This window comes from Fukomys damarensis, unplaced genomic scaffold, assembly GCF_012274545.1.
Source record: "Fukomys damarensis isolate Sample0158 unplaced genomic scaffold, DMR_v1.0_HiC HiC_scaffold_25, whole genome shotgun sequence".
NCBI lineage: Eukaryota > Metazoa > Chordata > Mammalia > Rodentia > Bathyergidae > Fukomys > Fukomys damarensis.
This window is the reverse complement of record NW_022900937.1, coordinates 23,450,394-23,475,823: the sequence shown is the minus strand read 5'-3', so window position 1 is coordinate 23,475,823 and position 25,430 is coordinate 23,450,394. Positions and strand designations below refer to the sequence as shown.

General features: G+C 54.2%; 1 protein-coding gene across 1 annotated transcript in view; it reads right to left on the bottom strand.

Moving 5' to 3' along the window:
• Ccdc33 (coiled-coil domain containing 33) overlaps positions 1 to 25,090 on the bottom strand; it is a 72,146-nt gene extending 47,056 nt beyond the window's left edge. The window contains exons 1-5 of the mRNA XM_010626834.1: positions 24,756 to 25,090; positions 19,351 to 19,508; positions 6,636 to 6,769; positions 2,816 to 2,925; positions 1,185 to 1,292 (exon numbers count right to left, since the gene is read on the bottom strand). Of these exons, the coding sequence (XP_010625136.1) occupies positions 1,185 to 1,292; positions 2,816 to 2,925; positions 6,636 to 6,769; positions 19,351 to 19,508; positions 24,756 to 24,776 (531 nt within the window). The 5' untranslated portion in view covers positions 24,777 to 25,090. The remainder of the gene's footprint in view (positions 1 to 1,184; positions 1,293 to 2,815; positions 2,926 to 6,635; positions 6,770 to 19,350; positions 19,509 to 24,755) is intronic.
• Positions 25,091 to 25,430: the final 340 nt, after the last annotated feature.

Genomic DNA, 25,430 nt, shown 5'->3' with positions numbered 1-25,430 from the left:
AGAGGTCTCACCAGATTCCCTTCAACCCGTTGCCCTGGCTTGTGCTTGCTCCATTCTGAGCCTCAGTTTCCCAGCTTGTACAATGAGAGTTTGGGCCGATCCCTGGGGTCCTTCTAGCTCTGGCCTTCAGTGGAAGGAGAGGGCCCAGGAGAGGGCTCATGCTGGATCTGCCCCTTGTCCTCTTTCCGCTCAGCACTGTTCCCTGGGCCCCTCTGCCAGGATCCCACTCGGCTGGTGATAGCCAAGCAGTGCATGACAGTCCCCAGGTCCTCCCAGTGGGCCTCTGATGGTGGCATCACCAGAAGGCTGTCAGGCCCTGTTGCTGACAAGGACTCCAGTAAGTGTAAGGTAGGGGGCTTGATAGCATGGGGGCCGCCTCACACCTGTTCTATGCTGATTTTGGTCAGGTGTGGCTGAGAGCTGCCTGAGCACACCTGCCCACAACAGGTGAGAAACAAGCAACTTCTTTCTTTGCACATGTGCTGAAGAACAGTGCCTGCTCTGCCAGGCCATGCTGGTGTGATCTGTCACCCATGGGCAGTTTGAAGGCTACAGGAAAGCGGGGAGGGGCCAGGCCCCAGCACTGTGTCTGCCTTGAGCATCAAATGTTTCTTGAGGGCACTGAAAGGCCAGGGATGAAAGGTGACGAGTCTAGGATGAGCTGGACTCAGGCCTGGCCTAGCTCACAGACGAGGTTGTGTGAGTAGTGATGAAGGAATGAATGAACTAACTCCTGGATCCCTAGTTGGCAGCCTAGACAAATCTCAGGAAGAGCCAGGGAACGCCCTGAGTTTTTGCCTGGGGCACTTGGGTCAGGGATCACTGTGCCTGGAGAAAGAACTGATTGAAATCAGCCAGGGGCTGTGGCCCAAGGTGGGGAGTACAGGGTCCTCCCCAACTTCCATCAGATGTGGGTTTTCTTGAGGCTATGGGAGGCTCTGGTCCTGGTGCTCCCTGCAGCATGGGGCAAGTGTGGGCAGCAGGGCTGTAACTAAGGGCAGGAGAGGCTGGAACAACTGTCTTACCCACATCACAGTTTTGGGAACTTCTGACTGCTTTGGCTTGTCTTTGATTTCTTCCCTGGACGCCTCTGTGCCACATGCTTAGGCCAGCCAGAGGTGGCTGTGGGCAGGCCCTGGGTACCTCCCTACCCAAGACCCACCCCAGAGCCCCAGGTCCAGTACCTCCAGAGCTGTGTGGTCACAGCCAATGTAGCGGGGGATGAAGCTGCCTTTTCGAACGATGGTCACGTACAGCTGGGTCTTGGCAGTGGCTTTGTTGGAATCCTCAGTCTGGATGGGATAGGGAGAGAGTGGGGACAGAAGACAAACAAGAAGGAACATATCTGAGGGGCAGAGCTTGGCCATAAATCCAGTCCTCTGCAACCATCACTTGGCATTGCTCCGCTGGGGCTCTGAACGATAATTAAAGCTCATGGTCCCCATGAGCCCTTCCAAGGAGATCAATATAATAAATCTCCCTTTTCCATTTGAATATTTCATCACCCTTGTGAGGGCCACCCAGGCCTGCTGTCTGGGTGAATAGGTGATAAGAGGCCTTGTTGTTAATGGACAGAGGGGTGGGGCTTGGGAGAAGCTCCTGGAATTGCAGCTGCAGGGCTGAGTCTTCAGGCATCGTGCATCTCCAGGTCTTTGTTTCCCTGCCCAGCTTGGTGCCTCCTCCTGGAGTCCTGGGGTCTCTTCCAGGCCTAGGGAAGGTAGAGGCCCCTGGGGCCATGGTCAGAGAGTGCTTGATGGGAATGTCAGTGCTGGGTCCTGGAGGAAGGGGCGAGGAGGGAATGACCAGACCTGAGCAGCTCTCATGGGCCAGGAACTCTGGATCTCGCTGCAGAACCCTCCAGATGACAATGCCAGGGGCGTGCTGTTGGGGGCCTGGCACTAGGTGACCTCCCATGAGCATCCAGCTGATGAGTAGCAGGCATGGGATAGGAATCGAGATAATCTGCCCTCGGTTTTCACTCCAGACCACTCTGGGGGTCTGTGGTGTATGGGGGCAGGAGGGGACAGTGGTGCTGCTGCTTATCTGTGGCACATTGTAGGTGCTTAATTAGCATTTGAGCAATGATTGAGTTCTCCCCTCCACCAATCAGTGCTGGGCAGGAAGCAAAGGACCCAGGGGCTTCCATCTCCAACTGGAGCTGTCCCTGAGGGCATGGCAGGTCAAGGCAGCACAGAAAGAGCTGGCTTGGAAGCTGGCATGACCTGGGCTCGCCCGCAGCCACCACTCAGAGCTTGCTCTGGGACCCAGGGTGAGAGGACGCCTCTCCCAGAGCCGCGGTCCCATGGGGCAAATGTGACTGACCTTGAGGATTAGGGATGTATGTGAAGCATGTAGCTCAGGACTGGAGCATGGTCGGAACTTTGCAAGTGCTCTTTAACTGATGTATTCACTCAAGGTGGTAGTTGTTTTATGCAAATTGGGTTGCTTTATAGAGATGACTGTGAAGAATTCCAAGTTCCTTTTTGTTTTGCATTGTTCTTTTGAGACAAAGTTTCACTGTATAGTTCAGGCTGGTCTTGAACTCACCATGTAGCTCAAGGTCACCTCAAACTCTCACCATGATCCTCCTGCCTCAGCCTCCTGAGTGCTGGGATGACAGGTGTGCACCACTGCACCCAGCACAAAGAATTCCAAATTCTTGTGGACATCATTCCTATCAGGGGCTACAAGTCCTATGTAGACGCAGACTTGTTCTGCCATGGGGTGGGCTTGGGATGCCCAAGTTGCTTTTGGGGAGTATTTGGGGTTATCAAAGTGCTCCTCACTGTTCCCAGAGCCCAAGGCTGTGACTCACCTTTCCCAGCTCAAAGTGGTAGGGGTGGAAGACACGCAAGTACTTGATGGGGATCTCATAAGACAAGAGCTCCTCTTTCTTCTTATTGTCCACCACTTTGAGGACCACATCTGGAGACAGGAAAGGAGCACAGAGTCAGAGAAAGGGCCAGACAGTTTCTCTCCCAGCTAGGAGACTCAGTGCAAGGGGAGAGACATTGCTGAGTAGAGGGGACAGAGGCCACATGCAGAAATCAGGACATTTGCCTTGTGTGGACACACGTGTGCCCTGCTCTAGTCCGTGCACAGCACAAAGTTCTGTGGCAGGTGCTGTTGGGACCCAAAACATGATTTCCTCCTGTGGTCAAGAAACTCCCAGCCCAGGCGTGCAACACAGAGCTGAGCCCAGCCCCTTGGAGGTGACAGGCACATGTGTCCCCAGACACACATAGGCAAGTAGGAACAGTACCTTTGACCACAAACATGCTCACCAGCTTCTTAGGCAGGATGGGAGGCGGGTGGGAAGACTGAAGCTCAGTCAGGAAAAGTGATCTGCCCGAGAAATCCTTCCATGTAGCTGTCAACCAAGGTCTACCCCAAAACTAGTCTCAATGCCAGGAATAACACTTTCCAAAAAGACCACATTTTCCCATCCAATGGCATGAACTTTAAGATGAACTCCAATGTCCTAGACATAATCCTGTTGTCCCACTTAGTGAGCACCTGCTCTGTGCCAGGCATAGGGATGGCCGTTACCCATTATGGTGGGTGTCGCCATCTGTTTTTGCAACATGGGGATGGAGCACAGAGGGGCTGTATAACTAGGTCGACAGCAGACACCTGGGAAATGGATGCTAGGTGAGCCTGGATGTGATGGCCTTTGAGGCAACTTCCTGTTCTTGAAAATGTATGATTTGAGGAGGAAGAAGAGATAGGGAAGGAGGGAAGGAAGGATAGAGGAAGCATGAAGGAGGGAGGGAGATAGAGGAAGGAGGAGGAAAAAGAGAGACCTACAGGAGAATGGGGAAGAAAGTTGGGGAGAGGGATGTGTGCTTGTGGGACACCCTTGGGAAACCCTCCACTGCAGAAGACCACATTTCAGAACCAGGGACAGCAGCAACCCCGGAGGCTGGCAGACCAGAAGCCCAGGGCTGAGCTCAAGCCAGGCAGTGCCTGGGACCCTTGGAGCTGATGAGTCATTTGGAGGGGAGGGTTGAGAAGGAGGTGGGGGGCTTTACTAACTTTCTTCCTTTCTTACTTTCCACAGCAACCCTGAACTCACAGAAAGGGAAAGATTTACCAAGAGACGGCTATAAGATCTATGCTCAAAGGGAAGAGGGGAAAGGGGCACCAAAAAGTCTTGAGATTGACTTTAATAAAGTAGAATGATAGGGCTGGTGGTTTAGCTCAGTGGGGCTGTGCAAGTGCAAGTTCAAGGTCCTGAGTTCAATCCCCAGTTCCACACACACACACAAAGTAGAGTAAGGCAAGGGATTTGAATTCATCAGATCTGGGCTCTAGGACCAAAACTAATGTGCTCTATGACCTTGAGCAAGTCGCTTAACCTCTCAGAGCTCCATGTACCTTCTCTGGAAAATGTTAATACTTAAGCAAATAAAACTATGAAGAAAGAAACCCTATCTCCCTCCTAGTACTGTTGCAGGAGGAGAGTGTGTATTTTGAACTACAAAATTCTATGAAATGCTCCTTGTGTCCATCATCATTTCCCTCTTTGCTAATAATCTGCAGCTCTCTATTTGCTCACCCAGTCCTGAGCAGACACGAAAGAACCAGCTGTTGTCCTGTGCTCCTGGCCGAGGCTCCAGTAGCTGTGAGGCTGCTGCTGTGCACGCCCACTCATCATGGGCCAGGGCCTAATCTGATTGGGATTTGCTGAGGCTAAGCAGGAGGGCACTACCCCATGTTCCCCCAGCCCCCAGCAGTGGGCTGTGACAGGGGGACAATGGCCACCCCTCCTGCTACTGTCTGCACGCTGCACACACGCTTCATCAGCTTCTTCTCTGGGCATTGTGCCCTTCCGGCCTCCCGCTGCTCCCTTTGTGTGGCCAACAAGCCATTTCTGCTGCTGCCTGCTCTGGCCTTGACCCAGGGTCTGCAGTGCCCCTTTGTTTTTCATTAACACATCCTTCTGCTACCTCCCACTACCCTCCTCCTGCCTCTTGGCCTGGCCCCCACTCCCCCTACTCCCTCTATAGCAACTGGTTCTCACCAGGTTTCAACAAGCTGTTTGGATCTGCAGAGGTACCGCCAATATCCCCTGCCTGCTCATGTGGCCTCCCCACACTCCTGTCCCTCCTGCAGTTGTCCTGTCCTCTCTCTGCTGTACAGAGGGCCCTGGGGCTGCTGACCTCATCCCATCCCCCACAGATGTCTACAGCCTGGGGTGGGACCCAGCCCAGATCCATGCTCCTAAACCCCTAACCTCCTGAATGCACACACATATATACACACTCGTTCAATGCCACGTGCACACCACCATCTAGATGCCAGTACACCAATGCACACACAGAACACAGAGCTGCAGCCAGACTCACCTGTGCACACAGACATGTGTGCCTATAGGCACAGAGAAAGCATGCACTCACACACGCATAATGTTCACACAAACATGAGCCAGCATGCAGGCATTCACAAAGACATTCATACACTTGCTCACACAGGCCTCTCCGTGAAATCCTAGACCAATTTGTCCTCCTCTTTTGCATCTTCTTGAATCATCTTGTCAGCTCCAACTACCCCTTTACAGGCAGGAAAACCAATTCTCTGCCTTGACCCAGAACTGGACTCCTCCTCTGTACGGAGGCCCTCCCTCCCTGTTCCCTCTCCCTCCCAGCCTCTGGCAGCCAGTTTGCTCTTTGTGAAGAGAACAAGGAGAAAAGCCTGTCCTTTCTGGGAGCACACCTGCGGGAAGACACCAGGTTCTCATTAGATGAGACCAGGGACTTGCCTTCTCATTTGGGCTGCCGGTACCGGAACCAGCCCGGCAGTGCTCCTGGGTGCCAGCCCCAGCTCTTCCCTGAGAGTGGGTGTCAGGTGAGCCCACAGTGTGGAACACAATTGTACACATCCAGAAAGTACCTGGAGGCTTCTTCTGAGGCCCTGAGAAGTCTATGCAAGGAAAAGAGGTTTCTAGGGACATTAAGCAAACCACAGCTGGGTATGGTGGCACATGCCTATAACCCCACCTACTTGGGAGGCTGAGGCAAAAAGATTGCAAGTTCAAGGCCAGCATGGGCAACTTATGGAAACTCTGTTTAGGAATAAAAATTTTAGAAAGGGTGTATTCTATCCCCATTACTAAAATAAAACAAGACAACCCACCCAAGACCCTGGGGTGCTGGTGAGAAGACACAGTACTGAGTTCTGGGCGCTCTGCTTGCTGAGAACTTGTGCTTCAGCCAGTTGTCAGATCTCCTGAACCAGAGTCTTCCTTTGCACAGAGTGCAGAGTGGGGTGACTCCTCCTGAGAGGTGGTGATGCCAATGACAAATGCGGGGGACATGCCAGGGAGCCATAAAGTGCCTTTGCAGGGGAGATGGCAGTAATAACAACCATGAAAATAATAACATCGGCAATAAAAAGATAAGCATGCATTGTCTGGCGAATTCATTTATGTGGAACAAGTCATTTTTGGAGCAAACCAGAGACATGAGGCGTGACGGTATTATGATTTGTTTTTTGAGTGCTTTTAACTGGGCCCGGGGGGGTTGTTCAGGTGGCTCCCAGCTGAGTGGAGAGAGAGGCTGCTTGTGCCTTTCGTGGCTGGTGGGTCACGGTTGCAGCCCCTCACATACACACCAGCCCCCCAGCCCCAGCCTCACCTTCTCGTCCCATGTCCTCTGCGGGGATCTCCACTTGCACTGAGTCTCCCCAGATGGGGTTTCGGGTGGGCTCTGAGGTCACAGAAGTGACCGCCGTGGAGCTCTGTTTGTTGTTTTCCTCAGATGTGGTTTTCCTGGGGAGGGAGGGGCAGGGTGAGTGTGAGGAGGCCTACTCCACTGTGCATAAATCCAAGTGACACTCATGTCACCCTGGGCCCAGGAGACACTAGACTTGTCCCCTCGGCTGTCCTGCCCGCCTGGTGACCAGACTGTCTTGCTGGCCACAGCTGAGGCTTTGTTGGCCCAGGTCTAGGGTGGGGCAGGCAGACGCCACGCCTGTCTGACACCCTGTCCCTTTCTGGGGCTCCCAGCAGACGCCTGTGTATGCGGACCCTGCTCCTGACCTGGCCCCTCCCTGGCTTGGCTCAGGGGAGGAAGCTTCTGATGGCGTGGGTGAATGAATTTGCCATGCCCACCTTGCAGTCCTTACCTTTTGGTCTCAATTCCATAAGTGCCTGGACCAGATTCCTGGGCTGGCCCAGCTGCCTCAGCTGGGACTCTTTTAGTGGAGAACTCTGCTCTCCTGCACTTCCCATTGGGTGTCAGGGCCCTGGCTGGGCCCTCAGCTGGGCACCGGGGTGGAAATGAGTGCTCACAGGTGAGGTGGGAGCTTGGCCCTCTGCATCCCTGTATAGTCCCCAGCTTCCTGGCATGTGGCCTCCCCACTGAGCCTCAGCTCCTCTGTAGGAGGCTGGTTGTGAGCATCACAAAGAAAGAAAACCTGTCACTCCTAGGATATAGGTGCCATCTGTGTGATCCCCCTGGGTGGAGCAAGCCAACCAGGGCTTTCCCCAAAGGGAAGAAGGTAAGCACTGAGGGACTGGGGTTGGAGGGATGTGTCTCCCAGAAAGCAGGAGGACCCTGGACCCATCCCCTTCAGGCCCTGCAGACCTGAGCATGCTCCTGATGTCTGCAGATGACCATGTGGCCCAGTGGTGGAGGCTGTGAGCCTGGAGAGGGGACCACATGAGACCCGGCAGGGCATCAGGGCCCCAGTCCACCCATCTGCCCCAACCCTTACTTCTAGCTCTGTGGCCTTTGACTGAGGGTGCACTACCAACCCTCCCATGCCACCCTGAGCCCTGGTCTCCCTCCTGACAGCCACCCCAGGTCAGAGCCCTCAGAGCTCTCAGGGGTCCCCTCCTGCCACAGGCCACTACTCTGCCCTCGCAGCAGCTGTGCACTGTGATAAGGCCTTGGCTTCTCTGCCAGCAACCTGCCTATGGCAGCAGCCGGCAGGTGGAAGTGCCAGGGGTGTAAGGAGAAAGGCAACCTGTCTATACCCCAAACGTCCCCACACCTACTCCTCGTGGGATCTTCAAGTGGCTCTGTGTGCCCAAAGAAGATAGAGTCAGAGGTGCGAAGCCACAGCAGTGCAGGCGGAGGACTTGGGGTGGATCCTGAGCAGTACTTGTGAGCTGGTCTCGACCATTCTGCTATCTGTGCCCTGGTGCCTTCCCCTTCTCCATCTGACTGCACTGTCTGTGCATTTCCATTTAACTAAATGCCACACGTCCCCACTGCTGTCTTCTGTCTGGAGACCGAGATGTACAGGGACAGATGGGAGTAAGAGGGCTGGTGACAGCCTTAAGCAGTTTTCTGCTGACCCTTCTTTCCAATCTGAGATTTATGGGTGTGAGGAGTCACACCTCCCCCAGTTTTGGTCTGGGTGGGGAGGCTGGGCTGGCGGGACGAATTCCAGGTGTTAACAGATGGGAAGAGCTATGGGCCCAGGGCAAGGGCTGATTCTCTCAGGCCTACAAAGAGTTAAGCCTCCCTCTCCCAGCTCCTGACACTCAGAGGTCTGCAGGACTAGGTGAGGGAGATGGAGCTGGATGGGAGGGGGAGGCCCCAGGGAGGGGAGGCTTTTAGCAGGTGGAGGAAGCTATCAGGGCAATGGCTTTTCCTGGCACTGCTGACTCCTCTGGGCCTGGGATATGACCCTAGCAACTAGAGAGCAAGGGGCCTCTGATTGCTCACCAAATAGCAAGGAGACCTGCCCAGTCCCTGCCCCCACCTGCACTGCGTGCTGGGAATGGGGCTGAGTTCTATCCCCTGCCCCAGGGCCTGTTCAAGACCCCATCCCTGCAGGCTGTCTGTAGGAAGGGAGACACCCCCTCCCTGCCCTGAAGCTCTGCCCTGGCTCTGCACCCTGGCGCCAGGCAGGCAGGGGCAGGAGCTGACAGTGGTGCCTGCTGTCTTGGGCTCAGATTTAATCCAGCCGCAGCAGGCTGGGACTGAGGGTGGCGTCAGTGGCAGGTTGTGGGTGTCCTGGGCCCCAGCTGCTGGCTGCAGGAGAATGTAACTCCAGGGCTCAGGAGGTGTGTGTGTGTGTGTGTGTGTGTGTGTGTGTGTGTGTGTGTGTCTTTGATAAATGCCAGGCCCAAGTCTCTGATCCCCAGGGCCCCACCCCAGCAGGCGAGAGGGGCCAGGCCCAAGTGAGTGGGAAGGAAGAGAACTCAGCTTGGATTCCCCAAGGTCACAGCCAAGAGGAAAGTGGGCTGTCTGGTTCCCTGTGGCTGTGACTGTGGAGGACAGTAGAGGAAAAGTACAGGACACTGAGGGAGAGAGAGGGAGCTCTTAAGCCTGCAGGGGACACACACACTGCCCTAGGAGGACTCTGGGCCACACCCCAAGCAACCTTGAAGTCCCCTATTCACACCTGAGCCCACTCCTCACCTGCCCCGCAGGTCCCCTTAGCCTCCTCAGAGCATCAAAGCACAAATGACAGTCAAGGTCTGACTTCCTCCCAGGAAGAGCTTTGGAAGCCCAGGACACAGGTGACCTACCTTGTCCTGGGTGCCAATCTCAGGGAAGCCTCTAAGAAAGCAAAAGAAAGGGAAGGGTTGCAATCCAGGTCTGCTCTGGCTGCAGGGTCCTGGCTGGGAAGGCTTCCGCGAGGATGGAAAAGATCAGAGGGAGCTTCCCAGAAGCTTCTGGGAAGAAAGCAATCAGCCAGGCACTGAGTGAGATGACAAAGGGCAGACCCTTAGGTGGATGGGCAGTGGGAGAAGGGGTCTTGTGATCCTTTGATGTGGTCCGTGACCCTACTGGAGCTCAGCTGGGCACATTGGAGGGAGGCAGGAGAACAAATTTAGGCTGAATCCTCTGAGCCAGGAGAAGTCTTCCTATCCTCCAGAGTCCATGAGGAGCTAGGCTCCCAGCCAACAGGCCTCCCTCCATCCTCGGAAGCACTGACAACCTAATGACCTCTTACCTGAACACAGAGCCCAGCCTTAGGCATCAGGGACAAGAGCTGAGAAGGCGGCTTCTGCAGAGGGCCGTCAAATGGCCTGGTCTGAGGCCACCTGGCTGGCCTGGGGAGAGAGGGCTCCAGGAGGAAGCCAGGCTCACAGAAATGTGGAGGAGGACTCCCCCATGCAGGGCAGAGCCTGAGGCTGGGAGCTGGCTCCTGCACAACAGTCATGGAAGGGAGGGAAGGCTGCTTGATCCAGTTTCCAAGGGTTTTGGCAGCCTGGAGAGTTCCAGCCTCTCCTTTCCAGTCTACCTGCTATGTCCCTGAGGCCAAGCAGGCAGGAGGGCCAAGGCCCTAGGAATGCTGGGCAAAAAGTACCCAGGGCTCTTCCAATAGGAGAGGGGCTGAGGTCTGAGGCAGGGAGGGTCCAGCCTGAAGCCTCCTTCTTACCCCTCTTCCTTTCACCAGATACAGCCCACCATCAAGGCCCACACAGCAAGGTCCCCAAGGAGGGTGGCTGGTCCCACTGGGTTCTGAGTCTCTGGAGACCCCACTTATTTATGGCATGAGCTGGGCATTACTCTTAGCAGAACAGTAGGCTCTCATTCTGGGCTTCATTTATTAATTGGATGCTAATGAACTGTCACTAATTGCTGATGGTGCTAAAACCCTGTAAGGGGGCCTCAATTTACAGACGAACAGATCGGATCGAGGACTCAGGATCAAGAGGGTATAAGCTGGAGGTCAGCATCTATGGTCAGTCCAGTCCCATCTGCAGGGGCCAGGCCTCTCCTCTTCAGGGAGGAAGTCTGCTCTGGAAATAGAAAAGGGCACATTCCGGGGAACGCTGAGATTCCAGGGATCTCTGAGATTCCAAGGAATTCTCTGATCAAGGCAAACATCTCTGAAAAATGGTACTGTTTTCCCCTTACCCACACTGCATCCGGGTTGCCCAGGTGTTCCTGGGGCAGGCAGTGTGAACCCCTCACCCCTCCCGCAGTACTCAGGGAGGCAGTTGAGGCAGAGGAGCCTCCCCAGATGGCCTGGAGAGAACAAAGGGAAGTGAGACGCAAGGTCCACTATGTTGGGGCATTTTTGTGTCAAATCTACCTTTTCTTGGAAGGGGATTTTCTTGTTTCCAAAGATACTTGTTTTTCTGTGTGAGCCTGGGACAGTGCAGGGCCCAGAAGAGCCCCTGCTTGCACCACCTGTCTGCCTTTGCGGGGTGTTTCTCTGGTCCTCACACAGGACAGACCCCACAGCTGGTGAGGGTCCCGGAGCAAGAGAGAGGAAGACCCCTGGGGTCAACTCTAAAGCCCACGGTGTGGACTGGCAGTGCCCTCACAAGATAAGACGTCGGCAAGACAACATGGAGGCCCTAGCTGTGACTTGGAGCCCTCTCAAGGAAGACACCTGTCATTCTGAATGCCTACCCACTCTCCCGTGTGCCCTTCTTCTCAGGCCTGGGCTGCCTGGGAAGTCAGCGCCAGGGGAGGGAGAGGGTAGTGGCCACCTACTGCATCCTCCCAGGCCTGGCTCCTTGGTCCCCACCTTCCCCATCATGATGGCCACAGCCTCTCCCATTTTCCAGGCCAGTCATGTTAGTGATTGGGCTTGTGAGTTGTAGGTTCGAGTCCTGGCCCCTGGCTCTATTACTGATGGAAGGCTCAGGTCTTAAACATCCTTGAGCTCAGCTCCTCCCTGATCATAATGCACTGTGCATCTCACAGGCTCCTCATGAACAGCAGAGCCCAGAGGAGGAGAAGGGAACCTGGGGGAGAGAAATTGAGGGAAAGTAGAGATGCAGAAGACTGGCAGGGTTGGAGCTGGGAACATCAAAATGCTGCCAGGCCTGGGGAGGAAGAGGATCCCATAGACAATAGTAGCCTGAGGCAGGGGAGGGAGGGAATCAGGAGAGAGGCTGGCTGTTCTGCAGGTGAGAAGAGGTGTCCTCCAGTGGGACATGTCAGCCAGGTGTGGTGGCACATGCCTGTTAGCCAGCACCTGGGAGGCTGAGGCAGGAGGACTGTGAGTTTAAGACCAGCTTGGGCTGTATAGTGAGACCCTGTCTCAAATTTTTAAAAATAGAAGGAAGAAGAGGAATAGGAATAGGAGACATGCTGTTATGGTTTATATCAAGAATGTCCCCCAAAGGCCTTGTGCATTCATAGGCAGGGCTTTTGGGAGGTGATCTAATCATGGGGTGATGATGATATATAGTTGACTTGCTGTTAGGGGGTGGACTCTCTTGGGATGTGACCTGGAAGGGTTTATCTCCCTTCTCTGTGCTCCTGTCCAGCCAGGCTATGAGAAGTTTTTCCTTCACCCAGGTCCTTCTACCACATGTCTGCCTTGAAGCCACCAACCCCAGATTGAAACTGTGAGCTAAAATAACCCTCTTCAGTGCTGGAGATTTAGCTCAGTGGCTTCGCTGCCTGCCTTGCTAGCACAAGGGCCTGAGTTCAATCCCTGTACCCCCCAAAAATAAATAAATAAAAATAAAATAAAATAACCCTCTCCCTCTCCTCTTCTGTGCTGCAGGGGTCAGTTTTGCATCTCAGCAATAGGGACATGGGCCTAAGTGACTAAGACATAGGCCTACTCGTGTAAGTGATGAGGACACAGAGCCATGGGAGGCTCAGAGAGGAAGACAGTGAGGGGCCACCACAGAGATCCTAGCTGAGCAGCACTGTCTGGCCTGCATGTAAAAACTGGCTGATTTCACACAGAAATCTGAATTTTTTTGCTTCTCTCAAAAAACAGAGAGCAGCCAAGCAAAGCCCCTTCTGTCAGATCAGAAATTAGGAGGAGGTCTGGTCTGCCAGTGTCTTCTACTCTGGGTGGCTTCATGGGGAACACAAGGCCAAGAGAGCTGAATTGGGCCCTGAGGCCCAGTTCCTGCCCAGTGGCTTTCCTTGCTTTCCCCAGGTGCTGACCCATGTAGCATCTGCCCCTGAAGCCCACAGGGACTAGGCCAGGGCAGAGGGAAACCAGGCCAAGCCTAGAGGGTGACCAAGATCCTGGATGGCTGCTCTTGATGTCTGGGAAAGGGGGAGGAGGAGGAGCACCAGCAGCTGCTCTGCACATGTTCAGGAATAAGCAGCCTGTGCAGAACACGTGGGGGTACCAGGAAGGCCCAATCCTGCCATCACCCAGGCACACACTTGCTTCTCTTGGGCAGCACTGCCACCCGGGAGCTCAGGCTTTGGGGTCTGACTGCGGGGTTCTGGCATGAGAAGACCTCAGGGGCCCTGGGTGGAGGTCATGGGGGACACATCTGGAGAGAGTCTTTAACTTCAGTCCAGCTGGGGGTCTCAGGCCAGCTCTGCCTTAACCGTGGATGCCAGCTGTGTCTTCACTCTGATGCAGGGAAGTTCTCACAGAACAGAAATGTGGAGGCTCTGAGTCCTGAGGGGTCAAAGCCACATGGAGGAGGTCTGGGCAGGAATCAGGCCACAGGGCAGGAGCCCGCAGAGCTGCTGGATTCCCAAGCTCCACCCAGGACCCACTCCAAGCTTACCTCTTCCCAATCCCATCTCTTCCCCCAGCCCTGTCTCTCCCCCCTCCTCATCTGTTTTCCCAGGGCATTCTGCTGGAACAGAAGGAGCTTTGGCTTCTTCTAGAGCCACTGGTCAGATGGGAAGGATCATCTCCACCCACTCCACCCACTGATCAGCCATATGACTCCAACAGCCCTCAGTCCCCTGGGCCTGGAACTCCTGCCCCGGGAGGCCAGAATGTGTGGAGACTCAGGCTCTCTGGTGAGCTTAAAGTGGGACAATGGGCAAGGGGGGGTGACTTCATTCGTGAGCCTGTCCCATGAACACTATCACTACTTTTGGTTGGTTGTACTGAGCCTGGCCCTCCTATGGCTGAAACAAAGGTTGCTTGTGAGTCATGCAGGCCTCTACCCTCTGCTCAGGTCCCTGCCTCTGGGGCAGTTGTTGAAGGCCACAGTCACATAGGGAGGATGAAGAATCCAGATTGGAGGGGAGGCTGCAGAGTGTTTTCTGGCAGTCTGGGTTAGGGCTCTAATACTAATAGTCCCCTTCCAAGACAGGTAACTGCTGCATGCAAGACCAGTACAGGCAGTGAGGAGGCAAGAACTTTTGGAATCTGGAAGTCTGTGTCCTTCCCTGGGCACAAACGGGTTCTGTGACTATGAGCAATCATGGAAATGTTCCTAGCCTTAGGAACCTCATCTGTAAAATGGGAACAATATTACATCTAGCTCATAGAACTGGGTGACAAAGTATATGAAACACACACACACACACACACACACACACACACACATTCCTGTTGTGTTCGTAGCTCTCTATATGGAAAACACTTCCTTAACCTCTCTTTCCGGGACCTCCAATAGTTGTCTGCTTTCAGTACTCTCTCCATGAGTCACCAGAGGTCAGGGCTCAGCCTTTGACCAAGAACCAAGGTCAGGGCCCATGGGAGGCCAGGACAAGGATTCACAGATCCTCCAAGCATGGCCCTGCCCAGCACTGACCTGTGCCTCCCCTCTTCCCTGCTGAGCCCAGTTGCTGCATGCACAGAGGAGGCAGAATCTCTCTCTGGATACTGGCTCAGGCCCCACTCATTAGTCCTGGGCAGCAGGCAGCCAATGCAGTGGCTGCCAACCCTGACAGCCTTCACCAGCTTTGGGGCAAGAGTCAGAACCACAGGTTGTCTCCTGGCTAGCTCCTCACCCCTGCGACCATCCACTGGGACACCCCACTTGCACCCCATCTGTCAGTGCTATCCCTTCCTGGTCCCTGCTGTGCTGATTGTCAGGTCTGTCTGTGCCAGGTGAAGAGACAGGTGCTGGACACTGGTCAGGCCCAGGGCCTTGAGCCAGGCTGTGACCAGCTGGGAGATCCTGGACCTGGGAGCTGGCCCAGCAGGTGTGGACATGGAATCTGTCTTGAGCAGCACAGCTGAATTATGTTTTTTGTTTTGTTTTTGGTACCAGGGATTGAATTCAGGTCCTTGTGCTTACGAAGCAGGCAGTGGAACCACTGAGCTAAATCCCTGGCCCAGAACAGCTGAATTATGAAGAATGAGACAGTGACCTAGACCAGAGCACAAGCAGCAGGCAGGCCTGCACCATCGCTGAGACATGAGTGGACTGAGGTTCAGAGAGGGGCAGGGCCTGGCCAGAGGTCACAGAGGGAGTCAGGATCTTCTGGATTCCAGTCCAACCCCTCTGCCCACTGCTCTTGACTTTCTCCTGTTCGGCCTCCTGTGCCCACTGAGGGCACTAGTTAGGCACTCCTCTCCCTCCCCTTATGCTTTGCAACTGCTGCAGCTCCTGCTGCCTGGCTCTCTTGTCTCTGTAGCCCTTCAAAGCCCATCCCCTAGGAAGCAGCCCAGCACCTAGGAGAGAGGTAACTCTCCCAAAGTGACACAGTGAGCTAGAAACATGGCTGCATCAATCCATCCAGCAAGGACTTATCGCCAGCTTCCCATGTTCCTGCTTTTGTGATGCACAGTGGGGATGTAACGGTGAGCAAAATGGATCTGGTGGTTGCTCATGGACATCATGGGACTGGGAGATCAGGGAGGGCTTCCTGGAGGAAGTGATGGTGGAGGGCTGATTGATCTGAAGAAGGGATCAGATTATGCTCTGGGGAGGGGAACGCAAAGGCTTGGGTGAGAAAGAACAGTGGTTCCCAGAGCACTGAGAGATGCCCCATGTGGCTAGAGCAGAGAGAGGGAAGTGGGGGAACTAGCAAAGCCCCAACCATTATGGGCCTGGAATCTTCCTTAACCTGGGAGCTGTCTTTTAAGGGAGAGTCCAAGGGGTGAGTGTAGACAGACCAAGAGTAGTGGGGAAATAGTGGACTGGGTAGAGGATCTGGTGGAGAGAAGCAGCCCACTCCAGGAGGCAAGAGAGAAGTGACACCTTGGCGATAGACTGGATGGGAGCAAAAGAGCTTGTGAGCCCTGGCTCCAGGATGGAGAGAGGGTAGAGAAAGAGTGGGTAGGTGGAAACCTGAGAAAGGAGCAGTTAGTGCCAGAGAAGAGAGAGGGGCTTGGCTGGGGAGGGAAATAAGAGTGGGCAACTTGGAGGCCAGGAGAAGAGAGCTGCACAGGGGCAATGCTGCTGGGAGATAACGCAGGACCAGGTGCCCACTGGACACAAGTGAGCACGGTGGCCACCAGGGACCCCAGAGAAAGCTGTTCCCATGGAGAAGTGGGGTCAGACTGGATCCAATCAGTTGCTTTGACAGACACAGGCAGGGCCACAGCTGCGCCCAGGGGTCTGCTGGCTGCTATGTAACTAGAGGATGTACCCCTTGACCACAGGGGTCCAGGCCAGTGCCACAGGGGCGGTGAATGGCTATACTCCACAGAAGCCAGGCCCCATCTTTGGGCCTGCAGCCTCTTCTGCTCCCCACTAATGCAGTGACAGCATGAAAGACTTTGGGGGACCTTCAGCCTGGGCTTTACTCCCCAGCACCCCAACAGTTGGCCCACCTGCTCAAGAAGTGACAAAGCCCTTCTCGGACTGGGACAACACAGGACGGATGGCAAAGAGCAGGCAACCGAACCAGGAAATGATGCAAACGGCACCAGAAAACAGGGCCACAGAAAGGTGGGGAAATGCTTGGAAAGACTGAAATGTTGTACTTATTTTTTTTCCAGCTTCACTGAGGTATGATTGGCATTTGTATTTTAAAATGCATACCCGGATGCTCTGATGCATGTATCATTATTAATTACTCCACATGATCAGGGTAGTGAACACACCCATGACTCTCACAAAGTTACCCTTTTCGTGTGTGTCAGAGGGAACATGGGCGATAACCCTTATCAAATCTCACGTCCACAGTGGTGTCATCAACTTCGGTCACCATGCTGCACATCTGAATCCCAAAAGGAAATATATACTTATAATATTTTCTTTATCGACTCATTGGTGGATGGAGACAGAAGGACTTCATGCCTCCGCTATTGAGAATGATACTGCAATGAACGTAGAAATGTAGATATCCCTCAAGGTACTAATTTCATTTCCTTTGCTCTATTATCCAGAAGTGGGATGGATGGATCACATAGTGGTAGTTTTAGCTTTTTGAGAACTACCATCCCATTTTGCAGGCGGAACCAGTCTTCATTCCCAGCAGTGGAAGTGCAGCATGGCAGGATTCTCTTTCTGTCCTCTCCAACAAACCAACAAACCCTGTCACTGTTTTTTGATACTAGCCCTCCTACCAGGTGTGAGATGTTGTCTCCTCCTGACTTTTTTTTGCTTCTCTCTGATGGTGAGTGACCGGAGTGCCTTTTCATATACTTGTTGGCCATTTGTATCTTGTTTAGAAAAATAACTCTGGTTCCTTTGCTCATTTCTTGAATGGGGTTTGTTTTTCTTTTGCCATTGAATTGTGAAAGTCCCTCCTATATTTTAACTCCTTGGTAAAGATATGATTTTGAATGTATTTTCTCTATCCCTCCCATAAGTTGCCTTTCCACTTCATTCACTGTTGCCCCTGCTCTGTAGAACTTTTTAGTTGTAGTTCTACTTTTTTTTGGTACAGGGAATCAAACTCCGGATCTTGTGCTTGTTAGGCAGATGGCGGAACCACTGAGCTAAATCCCCAGCCCTTTACTTGTTTATTTTTGTTTTTAGGCTTATACTTTTGTTGTCAAACCCAAAGAAATCACTGCCAAAACCAAAGTAAGGAACTTCCCCCACACCATTTTCTTCTAGGAGTTTGACAGTTTCAGATTTTCCATTTAAGTACTTATGCATCTTTTAAAAAAACATCGAAATATTCATTATGAGAAAGTGAACACTTTACTGGACTTTCTCATGCTCGGTGTCTGCTTTTGTCACTGAGCATTGTAATGAGACACCAGAGGGCATCAAATTCCTTTCCAGGGCCTGGAGACTCTGGGGGTCCTGTCTTTCCTCTGGGGTTCCCACCTGCCTGGGCCTGGGGAGCCCTGAAAACCATCTTCAGGTTCCTGACAGCTGGGCCCCTCTTGGAAACCCTCCCTTTGCTCATTTGCATTTCATTAGCACCACCTGGAGCTGGTGGCTGCTCTGCCTGGAGCCCCGGGACACAGTGGGCAGCCTGGACCAGGCCTGTTCTCAGATTTTCGCTCAGTCCCCACCCCCACCCCGCCCCACGTGCCACTGGGAGAGTGCCGGCAGACTGGGGCGTGCCCAGCTCTTCACACCCCTACCCGGGCTCCGGTCGCCTAGGCTCCCAGCAGCGCGTTCCCATGGCAACGGGGTGAAGGTGCAGGGCTGCAAAGCCTGCTGAGGAGCAATGGGGCCACCCTGCTCCCCGCCCCTCCACCACCCAGGCTGGATTGGTGACAAACAGGCCCTCAATCTCCTAAGATGATCAGCGATAATTGGTTTATGGAAATAGTAGCGGGGTGCTGGCCAGCAAGCTCTCAGCTAGGAGCCAGCCTCTGCTCCCTGCCACCTGTCCCTCCCTCTCCAGAGAACTGGGTTGGGGGAGGGCCGAGGAGCCAGGCTGTGCACAGGAGGCCCTGGGTCCAGCAAGGCAAGTGTGTCACCTGTTGGTTTCTGGCACAGCATCTCGGCCCCTTTGCCGAGGTAATCCTAACCTCTTGAACCTTGGCCCCAAGTCTGGGCTCAAACCTAGGCTAGGCACACTGTTGGAGAAAAGGAGGATGTGCCTTGGGACCCTGAGGGAGCCGCAGTTCAGGAACCCAAGAGGAGCATATAAATTGCATTCATATAAAGTCAGACTAGGGCTCTCACTGCCATGGGACTCCAGAGGAGCCAGTGCTCAACCCTGGGGGCTGCCCGGAGGAGAAGTCCCGGGCAAGGTTTTGGGGGTGCAGTTTCGGTGGGTGCTGGAGAGAGGGCTGGGGCAGGTACTTCACAAAGGCAGGAGCTGAATGATGCTGGCCTAGAGGAAGAGGGGAGATGGAGGGGAGCCTGGCGGGGATTAGAGATCTTGGGGGAATGGGGTCCTGCGGGGCTTTACAGTAAGGGCTGAGCCGGGCCAGCTGGCATGGTGATGCTGCCTCTGGGAGCGGTGAGGCTGTGAGGTGGGCAGCAGACATGGTGTGGGGGTCTCCAGTACTGTTGAGGGGGAAGGACCAGGAGCCTTGAGATGGAAATGACTGGGGCGAGGTGGGGGGCCAAAGGTAGGGGTTCTGAGGACCCCTGGTCACTTGAGCATGGTGGGCTAGGACACCCAGAGGCCAGGAGAGGGGACCCCAAGTCGTCTCTTTGACCATCACCTGCGCTGAGCCCAGCCTAGGCCTCTGCAAGTTCCAGCTGCGGCCAAGCCCTGCCCAGCTGCTTGTGAGATCAAGAGGTGTCCCCCTTGGTACCTTTCCTCCCCATCTACAGAGCCACAGCCCCTGTGAGACTTCTCTGGTGTCACAGTCTATGTCCTGAACCCTCCAGGACCCCTTTACAAATACCCATTCCCTAGTTTGTGCTCACAGAGCTGCCCTCCTTCAGCTACTTACACCACCACGTAGGGAGATGGCTCCGAGCCGTCCGCACACGTAGGGAGGTTGATAGCCCCATGCAGAGTGACCGTGAGGGTCTCCTTATTGGAGGGAGACAGGTGGCTGATGTCAGGTGGTGTGCTCTGAGGGACATTCAGGGCCAGGCCCTCAGTGACCTGCAGGGAGAGCTGGGGCTGAGTGGCCTCTTCCTCTAACCTCTTACTCTCTCCCTACCCCCACATCATTCCTCTTCAAGTCTCTGTCACCCCGGGTACCTACTACAGGGCAGTCACCCTTAAAGCCACTCTCTCCCTGTCTTTGTCCTCAGTGCTGTCCTTCCTTCCCCAGGCCTGGATGTGTCCCATCCTGCAGCAGGAGACAGGCCACCTCACCTTCTAAACCCAGTGCCACTTCCAAGCCTTGGTGCTTCTCACAGCCTAGTAATGGGTCACCTGTCACCACGGGTCTGTCTTGTGCACGGCACTTTACAGTTTACAAAGTATATCCCCATCTATGAACTCTCAAAGTATTGATAGGGACAATATTGTATCTGCCTCAGATGCCCATCCACTTTCTACCCAGAGGACCTGTGCAGGAGGAAGGAGGGTCATGGTCCCCTCCCAGTGCTGCCTGGCTCCTGACTCCACTCCCTGGAGTGACCCTTGCTAGACCTCCCCTGGCAGGAGGCTACCTGCCCTTTGTCCTCCTGGTGTGACAAACTGATGAGGGGCCATGGGCTGCAGATGGGCACTGTCAGGACAAGTGGGTCCCCACTCTGCCTCTACCCACTGTGGGAACTGGGCCGCCATCCTCTGAGGGTGGGTTTCGCCAATGGGACATGAGGGCTTGGACCAGCGCGTCTGGACTCACCTTGCACTGGGGGTCTGGGGCACAGTGCCCCCTTGCTGGCTTTAGGAAGCCTCAGACACAGGAACGAGAGGGGCTGAGCACTGAGGCTCTGTTCAGCCCCTAGGGTCCCTCCAGAGATGTGACCTCCTTCAGTTTAGGACAGTGGTGGGGGGAGACCTCCCAGGAGACTTGACTCCTCCAACATCTCTTCCCGCTATCTGCCCCACTTGGTGATAGTGACTCCTTTAGCTATCTCACACTGCAGCCAGAGAGCCCTCTGCAAATGTAAGTCACTCTTGTGCTCTAGATCCTGCCTTGGCTCCCAGTTTTTCTCAGAACCCATGGAGGCCCAGGAGACTCTGCAGGACCTGGGCCAGGAATTGGCCTGGCCTTGGCCCTGGGCCCCTCGCTCCCTCTTTTCCAGCCACTCTGGCTTCCTGGCTGTTTCTCCTTCCTGCCTCCCAGCCTTTGTCCTATTTGATCCTCTGCCTGGACTGCTCTTCCAGATGTCACCGGGAAGGAGGAGCCGACATCCCTCTGGCTTACTTCTTTGCTTCCTCTGGCTTCCCTGTGCAGGTCCTTGCCTAACAAGATGCCTCATTAGGAGGCAAGAACACCTCCCTGCCCCACCCCAGGCTCAGTGGGGCTGTCACCATCTGCAGTGGTATTGATGAGTGTCCCCTCCTCCATTCCTCTGCCCAGGCCAGGTGGGAGGAAGGAGGGAATCCCTGGGGTGGAGTGGCCACAGACCATGCCTCCCCTCTTTGACCACTTCCTTTCTGGCTTCCTTCCCATTGCTCCCCAGCAGGTCGTCTCTTGGTTTAGTGGTTGGGGACCAAGATTAGCAGCCTGTGGGGCAAGAGATATAGGTCCAGCTAGCTCTGCCCAGCTCTCTTTGCCACCTCTCTGAGCCTCAGTTTCCCTCCCTGCCAAGCTTGACTGGCTTGTGACTCAGCCTTCCCAGCAGCAGGTGTGCCCATGGCTCCTGCAGGAGTCCTGGAGAGGGGACTAATGTTCCTTCACACCCTGACCTTGACTCCCTTCATTGCTGTGAGTGCATGGGACCAGTCATGGGCTTTCTGGTCGCTACAGAGGCAAGGGCCCAGAAGCACTGATGTCATCCCTGGCACCCTGGAGTCCAGCCAGGCCTGTGCTGCCCCCTCCCTACCTCTATGGCCTCTGCTAACTTGGGCACAGCTGCCCAGGAATGCAGCCTGCAGGGGCGGTGCTGAGAACAGCTAGAGCACTTTGCTCTGTCCTGAGGCCAGCTGGCAGGATGGCGCCTCCTGGCGAGGCCTGCAGGCCTGTGCCCACTGTACCTGCTGGGCAGGTTGGGACAGGGACAGGGAGGCCTAGGCCAAGGAGGAGGCCTGTGGTGGGGATTGTGGGCCAGGCTCCCAGCCTCCCTCCTTCCTTTAAGCTTCCTGCTTCACCAGGCTTCCCTCAGATGTCTGCATCAGGACAACGTCCTCTTCCTGTCCTCTACTCTGGCCAGCACTAAAGAATGTACAAGTGCTGACTTACATGTAGGAGTGAATATGGCTGATGGGGAAGACCCCTGAATCTCAGATCACATAATCTGAGCAGGGGGTGGACTGAGCCCCAGGAAGGAAATTCTCTTCCCCTGCTTCACCAGGCTTCCCTCAGATGTCTGCATCAGGACAACGTCCTCTTCCTGTCCTCTACTCTGGCCAGCACTAAAGAATGTACAAGTGCTGACTTACATGTAGGAGTGAATATGGCTGATGGGGAAGACCCCTGAATCTCAGATCACATAATCTGAGCAGGGGGTGGACTGAGCCCCAGGAAGGAAATTCTCTTCCCCTAAGAGTGTAAAGTGTCTCCATTAGCTGGGTATAGAGCTGGGGCTCACACTGGCTTCTCAGGCCCACTCGGGGCTTTCCCACCAAACACTACTGGGGTCAAAACTCGGCAGGCCACTCCTCCGGGCCACATGGCCCACAGATGGCATGGCTGGGTCAGCGCTGAAGCCTGCTGATATCCAGGTATGGCACCTGGCACCCCGCTGGGCCTGCCACAGGACAGGCTCAGATGTAACTAATTCTGACTTCCCCATTCAGAAGGTGGATTTGCTTTCAAAAAGCCAGGAGTAGCAACAGCTATTCTAGATGACCAGGGATTGGCTGTCACACAGGGCGCTGTGTGTGGATAGGATGGATGATGGGATGGCAGTGGAGAGATTAATAGCTCTTTCATTTCAGCTCCCAGCGGGGCTGATTCTGGGGCAAGGATGGAAGGAGACCCAGTCCTCCACCCCACTACCCAGTACACACTGCATCTCCCTTGCCACTTCCCAGCAACCAGAGGGTGGAAGCTTCAGAGCTGGGGGCTGCCTGGATCTGTTGTTTGTTTCTGTTAGACTCCAGTGGGCTCGAGTTAGTGTGTGGCCGAGTAAGCAGGCCCAGGGCTGGGACTGGAACCAGAACCTGCTGAACCCTGAGATCTTGAGGCCTCTCTCTGCCTTCTGCCTGCACCTTTGGACATGGGGCTCATTCTCTGGGCTACACTTAAAAAGCCAGGAGTAGCAACAGCTATTCTAGGTGACCAGGGATTGGCTGTCACACAGGGCGCTGTGTGTGCATAGGATGGATGATGGGATGGCAGTGGAGAGATTAATAGCTCTTTCATTTCAGCTCCCAGCGGGGCTGATTCTGGGGCAAGGATGGAAGGAGACCCAGTCCTCCACCCCACTACCCAGTACACACTGCATCTCCCTTGCCACTTCCCAGCAACCAGAGGGTGGAAGCTTCAGAGCTGGGGGCTGCCTGGATCTGTTGTTTGTTTCTGTTAGACTCCAGTGGGCTCGAGTTAGTGTGTGGCTGAGTAAGCAGGGCCAGGGCTGGGACTGGAACCAGAACCTGCTGAGCCCTGAGATCTTGAGGCCTCTCTCTGCCTTCTGCCTGCACCTTTGGACATGGGGCTCATTCTCTGGGCTACAAGATCTACCACGCAGGTCGGTAACCTGAGGATTCATTAGTAGGGGCAGAGTTTGTGGCATCTGGAGCAGGAGAACCTTTTCAAAAGATGCCATGAGGCTGGCAGGATGGCTCAGTGGTAGAGCATGTGCCCAGCATGCACAATGTGGAGAAAATAAGACACGAAATTCAAATCATAAAGAAAGAATTGTTAAGCTTGATTGTTTGACTACATTAAAAAAAATCCATACCAATTTTTATAATGGCTCAATTTCACTACAATACCCCCAAGAAAAAGACAAACAGGAGAAAATTGCAATAAATAAAAAGAATTAATATCCTTAATACAAAGAGCACTGACATCTATAAACATCACCCAATAAAAAGATAGGGCCTAGGATTTGCAGAAGAAGAAATATGAATATATACTACTGCCTAAATTATGAACATGTTTTATAGAGGATTCTCCCCAGCTATTAAAATGTTTCCCACAGCTACAAATCAAATCAAATGGATCTGGCTCCTCCTCGGGGGCCCCCACACTTCCTGGGTCCCTGAATCTGCTGCTATTTAGGGATTCTGTTAGGCCAGGCTTGTCCCCGTCCTGAGTGTGTGACAATCCAGGAAGAGGCTTAAACAGGGAGGTGGCATCTGGACAGTGAACATGAGGGCCTAGAGATGTCTGAGCCAAGAGTAGTAAAGGTGCAAACCACAGCGGCTCCTGGGCAGCCCCAGGAATCTGGCCTATTTGACCTGAGGGTGTAGCTACAAGAGGGTTTTCTTAGGGAGCGTGACTTTGGTGTTGGTTTTTGCTGCTATCCCTGTGGGTGACTCTGTCACAGGCTTGACATTGCCAGTTAGCAGAAGGTAAGGAAGGTCCTATGCTGAACTAGTGGCATGTTATTGCACTGAGGGTCTAGTCCCCTCCTGGCAGGCCCTGTTCCTCTGCCATAGATTTTTTTTTTACTCTGATACCAGGGATCAAACTCAGGACTTGGCTTGTGTGGCACCACTGAGCTAAATCCCCAGCCCCTGCCATAGATTTTTATTAAGCATCTACCAAAAAAATCCAAAAACAAACAAAAAAACCCAAAACAACAATAAAAAATCTCCCCCCACTTTTTTTTTCTCCAGCAGGGGGCTTGGGCCTGGGAAGTCAGGATAGGAGCTCTGTAGGAAACAGGGCCCCTTCCAGGGATGTTACAGAGGATGGGCCACTTGGGGGCAGAATCTAGCAGGGAAGAGCAGTCCCAGTCCACACCTCCAAAAAGCTACATTTCACTTCCTGCCGGGCCCAAAAAAGAGTCTGGGACCACCCTGCTTCCCATTTCACAGTTGAGAAAACTGAGACCCATGGCCAGGCGTGGTGACTCATGCCTGTAATCCCAGCACTCGGGAAGCTGAGGCAGGAGGATCGCTGTGAGTTCGAGACCAGCCTGGACTACAAAGGGAGTTCCAGGTCAGTCTCAACTACATAGTAAGACCCTGTCTCAAAAAAAAAAAAAAAAAAAAAAAAAAAAAAAAAAAACAGGAACCATCTATATCCGCCTATCCCCCTTCATAGGAGCAAGCAAAAGAAAGGATTATGCAGGAGGGATGGGCTCATATAGGTGCATGACCTTTGCACCCAGGCCTCACCTTGTTCTTTTTCTGCCCCATCCTCTTGGGGCAGGTACGTCCAAACTTGTCTAGCAAGCTCCGGGACCAGTGTCTGGGGTGGGTGGGTGACTGGGTGTCAGGCCTGCCCTGATAGCCGGCCCAGGCACCTCAGTGTTAGTTAGTGTGGTCTCAGGACTGCCATGCACCAGCTCTGGGTTGGACCAGGGAAAGGGGAGCGTGGACAGTGGCAGGGTCTGGATCTTTCTCAGCAAGGAGAGGTTCTGCAGGTGCAGGGGCATTGAGGGACCTGTGCCATGCCAGTTGGGCAGGGGGCTGGACACCTCCCAGGAAGGTGAAGAGAGGTCGGCTTTTCTCTTCCCAGATCTGGAAATACAATGAGCTACTCTACCCAGCTGGGTCACCTGGCACCACTGTGTGACATCGTAGCTGAAGTCACACAGACCCCTGAGTAGGAGCAGAGGGTGGAGTCGAGCCCTTCTCTGTCTCCCTGGAGCTGCTGCCTGCTTTCCGGCATCCTCTCCACCCACTCCCAGCCTTGGTACCCATGGCCTCACCAGCTGCACTGTGTGCCCAACCCCACACTGCCCCCACTTCCCCAGAGGGAAACAGTATTGCCCTCAGGGTAGCCGGCACTCGGTTTGTAAAACAGCTACTTCTGCTTAAGAACCAGAGCCTCCCTCTTGGGATACCTGT